Source organism: Sebastes fasciatus, chromosome 23, assembly GCF_043250625.1.
Source record: "Sebastes fasciatus isolate fSebFas1 chromosome 23, fSebFas1.pri, whole genome shotgun sequence".
Classification (NCBI taxonomy): Eukaryota; Metazoa; Chordata; class Actinopteri; order Perciformes; family Sebastidae; genus Sebastes; species Sebastes fasciatus.
Window position 1 is genome coordinate 17331839 of NC_133817.1, and position 7122 is coordinate 17338960.

The 7122-nt window shown below is 41.5% G+C and overlaps 1 protein-coding gene across 1 annotated transcript; it reads left to right on the forward strand.

The window, feature by feature from the left end:
- The first annotated feature begins 120 nt into the window (after positions 1-120).
- Positions 121-7122, forward strand: ints13 (integrator complex subunit 13). Its single transcript, XM_074625412.1, has 17 exons — positions 121-527; positions 1211-1464; positions 1610-1684; positions 1936-2138; positions 2276-2356; positions 2536-2626; positions 2736-2864; positions 4236-4320; positions 4559-4651; positions 4851-4940; positions 5100-5278; positions 5361-5525; positions 5689-5843; positions 5931-6161; positions 6299-6429; positions 6628-6763; positions 6864-7122. Exons 2-17 carry the CDS (start codon positions 1240-1242, stop codon positions 6898-6900), a joined length of 2106 nt encoding a protein of 701 aa, XP_074481513.1. The 5' UTR covers positions 121-527; positions 1211-1239; the 3' UTR covers positions 6901-7122.

Below are 7122 nucleotides of genomic sequence, written 5' to 3' on the forward strand. Positions count from 1 at the left end.
TAAAAAATATATAAATTGTGATTTTTATATGTGGCTGAATCACATAAACAAATGAAGGTTAGGAAACATTTAACAATGCGGCTCCAGGAACCAGGGGAAGGAAAACGGTGACGGACCACCACCGGACATATATCCGCCAATAACAAAGCTGCTAGCTTGACTCGGCTTAAAGAGTATTGTTTGTTCTAGTCACTCTAAAGTGTGTAAAACAGTTAGATAATGGTCCTCTGGAGGTGGATTGAATAGAAAACATTCAGTTTATTATTACACAGATGCCATGAAGGGTAAATGTGTGTTTAGCCGGTAATACACGTGAATCAGCAGACAAATGATTGCGGCTAGTGTTAGCTAACAGGCTAACAGGCTAGACAGTCAGTGACATGCTCCTTTAGCATGTTGTCATGGTAGCCTGCTGTATGTAACATGTCCTGAGTCTGATTGGCTCTCTGGTTTGGTAGTCAGGTAGTTTATTAGTCCAAACTTGACCTAAAGAGACGGTTTCAGATCATTTCCTAGGTTTCCTCGAGGTGAGTTGACAACACTAATACATGTTAAACATGGCAGTGTATGAATATAAAAGGAGATCGCCCTTCACACAACCAGTAACAGCGTCAAATGATTATGTTTATAAATGTTAATATATGTGGTGGTAAAATAGGAAGATACATATTCATATAAGAGGTGTTGTGTTTATAAAGTTTGTACATGTTTTCTGTTTATCTAATTTGAATGTGATGCTGTCATACTGATGTAACATTATACTTACTGTATAACACAGGCATTGTTTTGTTAGTTTATATGCATCATATATGTAAGGCTGTGTGTATGTATTTATTTAAAATCTTATTAAACGCTTATTTATTTTGATTGTTTATTTGTTTTGCACAATTTAAGACTATACAACATAACAAAAAAATGAATAATATAAAGTGCAAGAAGAGGCAAAAAAAAAACACTGGGCTGATCTGAAGCCTCCACCTAGAGACAATATTAATATAAAGAAATAATATGACTACATAATAGTGATAAACAATTAGGACAAGATATATATAATAACAACAATAACAATACAGTGAATATATAAAAAAAGACAGGTGTGTGTGTTGCGTGGAAGTGTATGGTTAGTGTTTGTGGGGACGATATTGATTTAAATATCTATAAAGACTTCTGGGCAATCGTAACCAAACAACTTCTGTATTTATCCTTTCAGATCAGCACACACACTGCAGATTTGCAAAAATGAAGATGTTCTCAGTGTTTCACAAGACGGTCTTCGTGGTGGACCACTGTCCCTACATGGCAGAGTCAAGTCGTCAGCAGGTGGAGTGTGATGTGCTGACGAAGAGTCGAGCTCAAGGGGTTATTCCTTTGGCCCCCGTGTCCAAGTCCCTGTGGACCTGTGCTGTGGAGTGCTCCATGGAGTACTGCCGGATCCTCTACGATGTTTATCCACTGCACAAGCTGGTTAGCTTCTTGTTTTTTTGTTTTGTTTTTATCTTTACTAAGTGAGGAGAAACCTAACGTATGAGATATGCTTAGAAAGTTTTAATCAATGTAGTTAGAGTGCACCAATGACGTTAACATTTTCCACCACCTTGTTATTTTACAGATTAATTACATTGTGAGTGATTCAGAGTTCCACATCTTGAATAGCTGGAGGCAGGAAGACCAGAGCACTCATGAGGTAATCCACCGCCCACAAAAACCTTTGTCATACTAACAATTATAACTTATATAATATACCTGTTGGTATACAGTAGGTCCTACAGTAGGTCCTATAGTGACTATCGTTGCATTTTCATGCTGTGTTTTCAGCAGCTCCATTTTGGAGAAGTGCAACATTTCTAATAGACATAGGTAACCACATGTTTGCAGAAGTTTTCTTCAGAACCAGATTTGCAATACGATTATGTCATTTCTCCTCCTCTCTGGCAGCTCATGTCAGCTCTGGCAGCTGTCGGGCCTCCTAACCCGCGTGAGGACCCAGAGTGTTGCAGCATCCTGCACGGGCTGGTTGCCGCGGTGGAGTCGTTATGCAAGATCACAGAGTTGCAGCACGAGAGGCGCACCAGTATGATGGACACAGCAGAGAGAGTTGCCAATAGGGGCCGTATTATCTGCCTAACCAATGCTAAAAGGTAAACACATACATGTAGGGTCTTATCTTATGGTCGTCATTTACCCCATTAGTTTATATTTCTAGAAGAAGCTCTTGGTATGTGTCATATCATTTAAGACCATGCTAATGTAGTGCTCTTTTTGTGTTCTATCGCAGTGATACTCATGTGCGCATGCTGGAAGACTGCATCCAAGAAACTATTTTAGAACAAAACAAGCTGGCAGCAGGCTCAGACAGGTCAGTATCAGATGACGTGTAAAGAAATCACTCTTTTTTTAAATGATTTTGACATCATACCATTCATTCATACATACATACACAACAGTGTTTTTGTAGCGATTTTTCACTTTTGAGAGCACGATAAATGACTCATACATTTGTTTTCTTATTTTCCAACTCATTGTTGTGTGTTTTAGGCTGATGGCCATCCAGCAGTGCGACCTGGTTCTAATTCACATCCACCCACAGGGTGAGGACACGCTGGTGTCCGACCGACCGAAGAAAGATGTAGGTGCTAACAAGGAAGACTTTTACGTGTAAAAACATGACACATAATGCTAGATTTAATACCACGCCACAGCTGTTCTCACTGCATCTTCCTCTCTTGTTGTCTCAGATCTCCCCTCTGCTCACCAGCGAGGTTCACAGTGTTCGTGCGGGGCGACACCTGGCCACCAAACTCAACATCCTGGTCCAGCAGCACTTTGACTTGGCCTCCACCACCATAACAAACATCCCCATGAAGGTAAGGGGCGTCTTGCCCTTCGGCTGGCCTTGCACACACCTCGCCAAAATTAAAACTCACATAAAGTTTAAAATAGTTTTTCTTTTGTTGTACAAAAATGTTGACATGTCTAGAATGCAGTGAGCCACTCCCTCTTTTCACTTTTTTTTTATTTTATTTTTCCTTTTCTCTCACAGCCTACTTTATTTGCTTGCTTAATCTTTATGTACAAGCCCTTCCTCACTGATAATTACTCATGAAACTTTACAGTCTCATCTTTTTGTTTATCTCATCTGCATGTTGATTTGACTGTGAATCTGCTGCTGGTTTCATGCTGTATTTTCTGTTTTGCTAGCCCACATTAAATGTTTGCGAACAGGTTAGTACTCTTATCATACACACACATCCAAGTGAGGAAGGGTCAGAGTTTTACACCACGTAGTGTACTAGTCTACTGTTGCAACAGGCTTACCGTGAATTTGTTTTGATGTGACAGTTGGTCTACGGATTTGCTGGTGAGGCTCCAGTAAAGGACAGGCAACTCTGGTCTCATGTGGACACCCAGAGTTGGGGGTCTGCTGGAAAAGAGTAAAACCTGCACACCTGAAATTAACTTCTTTTTTTTTTTTAAATTAAATTATCTTATAAATACATTGACAAGGAATTCAAATTGTTCTGGGAAAATCATTTTCTTTTGGCTGTTTTGACATTTTTTATGAAAAAAATGTAGAATATGAACGTCACATTCAGCTTTTTTTAATATCCAAACATCTTTGACCAGCGTTGCCTCTTCTGAGTTATTAAATACTGTCAGTGTCCAAAAGTTGTCCAAACTTTCCCCTGGTCTCTGTTTCCCCCATCAGTTCCCACTCATTCCCCCTTTAGTGTCTTGGTGTGGTCCATTGTGCTGTCTGGATAAATAGTTTTAAAATGTTTAAACACGATTCCACCTTTAGCCGTCCCAAAACTGCTATTTTTCCAGGTGTAAAAAGTCATAAAATTCATAGCTTGTGATTAAAAAGTTTGTTTTAGATCAGCAGTTGCCAGACCCCATTTTTGGGCTTAGGGCCCAAACTACATAAAGATGGCTTTGTCAGATTGAGAATCCATGATTTATGTCAAGCAAGTGTAGGCTCAGTATTGTGTGAATTTAAGGACATTTGTGTTAAACATTAGTCTCTTATGTGGATAGAAGAAAAAACATATTTAAAGTCACCCAGAGAGCTTTTTTTCTTTTACTTTGTTCATTATCATTTACCCTTTGGAACATGAAATCAGCAGTGTTAATGTGTGTTTGTGCCTGTGTGTGGGTGTGTGTGCGTGTGTTAGTTTGCACATTGTAAGAAGCTGACTTCACACTGACCTGTATCTGTTGTCTCTGCGGATGGACAGGAAGAGCAGCACGCCAACACGTCGGCCAATTATGACGTTGAGCTCCTGCATCACCGAGACGCTCACCTGGAGTTCTTTAAAAGCGGTGAGTACTGAAAAGAAATGAATCAAAATGAGGCATTCGAGTAGTCTTTGAGGCAAAATCAAACTTTGCTCTATGTACTAAAATGAATACATTGTGCTCAAAGTAGCTTTCATTGTTTACATTATAATCACCGTGTTAGGAATCCAGTCTGCGGATTCTTTCTTGATGAATTTATGCATGCTTAATACTTTATATCATCAGGAATTAACAATTCATATGTCATCTTTGTGTCATGTAGGAGACTTGCATATGGCTGGCTCCAGCACTCGAGAAAATGGACTCAAAGAGACGATTACACTGAAATGGTGCACACCACGAACCAACAGCATAGGTGAGTATAAGTCTGCTGAAATTCTTATTTGTCATTTATTATTTGATTTGAAGGATTTTAATCTTTAAACATTATCCAGGGGAGAATTTTTCCCTCTTTTGGCATTACATTTTCAAAAATGTTTAGTTAGTATTTTATTTTGAAATGCTGAAGCCTGATTTAATAGTATTTATTTGTGTTTTTTTATTTCCCACCTCAGAACTGCATTACTGTACAGGAGCCTATCGCATCTCCCCCACAGACGTAAACAGTCGTCCCTCGTCATGTTTAACAAACTTTCTCCTCAACGGTAAGCTGGATAAACCTTCTTTTGTAATCTGTTATTTATCTAAGCGCTTTCACTTGGACATTTTCTTGTGACCACGCCAAGTTTCCACGCCCTGAATTGATCTGCAGACTAACCGTTTGGCTTGTTGGTCGACTGCTTCCCTTCTTGATCGGCCCACAGGTCGATCGGTGCTGCTGGAGCAGCCGAGGAAGTCGGGGTCGAAGGTCATCAGCCACATGCTCAGCAGCCACGGAGGCGAGATCTTCCTGCACGTGCTCAACAGCAACCGCTCCACCCTGGAGGACCCGCCCTCCATCAGCGAGGGCTGCGGAGGCCGAGTGACAGACTACCGCATCACTGTACGTTCGGCTCACGCCAGCTGTGTTGCAGTACACGTCAATAATCTTCAAATAATAACTCTTTTTTTTTTGTCTGTTTCAGGACTTTGGTGAATTTATGAGGGAGAACCGGCTCACTCCTGTTTCAGAGTCTTCCCATGATCCTTCGGGGAAGCTACCAGTTGAGAGGGCCAAAGCTCAGCTGGAACGCTACACTCGATACTGGCCAATGATCATCTCCCAGACCACCATCTTCAACATGCAGGCGGTGAGTGAGCAGCATGCAGCGATACTTTAGTTCTTCTAGATTTCACTCTTGTTTACTTCTGTCAAAATGAAGTTTCCGTCACACTCCAAAATATTTGGCTTGTTTTTCCTGCACTTGTTTACCCACATCATCATCATCCTTCATTCCTGTTTTCCTCCACTAGGTGGTTCCATTAGCTAACCTGATAGTGAAAGAGACTCTGTCAGAGGAGGACGTTCTGACCTGCCAGAAGACAGTTTACAACCTGGTAGACATGGAGAGGAAGAACGACCCACTCCCTATTTCTACCGTGGGATCCAGAGGCAAAGGCCCCAAGAGGTATTTATTCCACAGTCAACATCAAAAATCCATGAAGAGAAAACAGCAGAGTCACTAATGTGTCTGCGTTGTTGTCGTTATCCCCAGAGATGAGCAGTATCGTATAATGTGGAACGAGCTGGAGACATTAGTGAAAACTCACTCCGGAGCCACTGACAGACACCAGCGGGTGCTGGACTGCATCATCGCCTGCCGCAGCAAACCTCCCGAGGAGGAGGAGAGGAAGAAGAGAGGGAGGAAGAGGGAGGATAGGGAAGACAGGACGGAGAAAAACGGCAGCAAGGAGACAGACGACAAAAGCTGGCAGGAGTCGGAGAGGTCAGTGGTGCTGGGATGTAAAAAAAATGACCTAAATTTAGTAGCAAAGAGAATCTTTACTGTGGCTTTTGGATGGGATGTGTCAATAAACTTTCTATTCTCTCATGCCATATTGTGTTTTTGTTTTTAACCTGAAGACTGAAGGGTTTGGTGGATAAAGAAGAGCCAGAGTCTGAGGTGATCAAGGATTCCCCGGACTCTCCGGAGCCGCTCAACAAGAAGCCGCGCCTGTGCATTGAGGAGGTTCAGCCTCCGGAGAGAGCAAAAGGTAACAACCCTCATCATCATTTTTCTGCTTAGAATAGAAACCACCTCAAAAAATAATTGACAAACCGACAGAAAAGTGTCAGAGAAGCACTGATAATTATGAGGCTGTGCCAGTTAGAGCTTATTCCAGCTGATGACATCCCTCAGGCCCTACCGAGTATGTGTTTTTATCTGTGGTTTTGTCTCGCTGTTGCTTCAGGTCCTGTCTCGCTCCTCACGATGTGGAGCAATCGCATCACCGTAGCCAATTCGAGGAAGCACCAAGAGTTTGTCGGAAGAGTGAGCTCCGTCAACAACAAGTTTGAGTTGTACCAGCAGCTCAAAGACGAGAACGGGTACGTGTCACTTTATGGGCGTAACATTCCTCTCATATTGAATGTGTCCAAATTGCTTCCGATGTCTTAATCAGACTTGTAATTTTTCCCCTTTTGACAGTATGGACGTTCACGAAAACGGCAAGTCCTCCAGATGATGTTTCCACGGATCCATCGCTTCACCCCTGCCACGGATGAGATTTTTCGGACCACAGTGTGTTTTTTTCAGAGTTGGGTGTCAACCTTATCCTCCCAAAAAACAAAGGACATCAAATAAAAATAGAACTCTTAACGAGGAATTTATACATTTTTTTACTCTTCATTTTGTAGATATGCTGTTCACATATTGTGTAACACAATAAAAGCTGTCAATAGAGAAA

Bases quoted from the DNA above. Each gene is read 5' to 3' on its own strand.
- ints13 (XM_074625412.1), top strand. From the start codon at position 1,240: ATGAAGATGTTCTCAGTGTTTCACAAGACGGTCTTCGTGGTGGACCAC. The intron at 2,865-4,235 runs GTAAGGGGCGTC...GCGGATGGACAG, and splicing joins TAACAAACATCCCCATGAAG to GAAGAGCAGCACGCCAACAC. The intron at 6,162-6,298 runs GTCAGTGGTGCT...TTTAACCTGAAG, and splicing joins AGCTGGCAGGAGTCGGAGAG to ACTGAAGGGTTTGGTGGATA.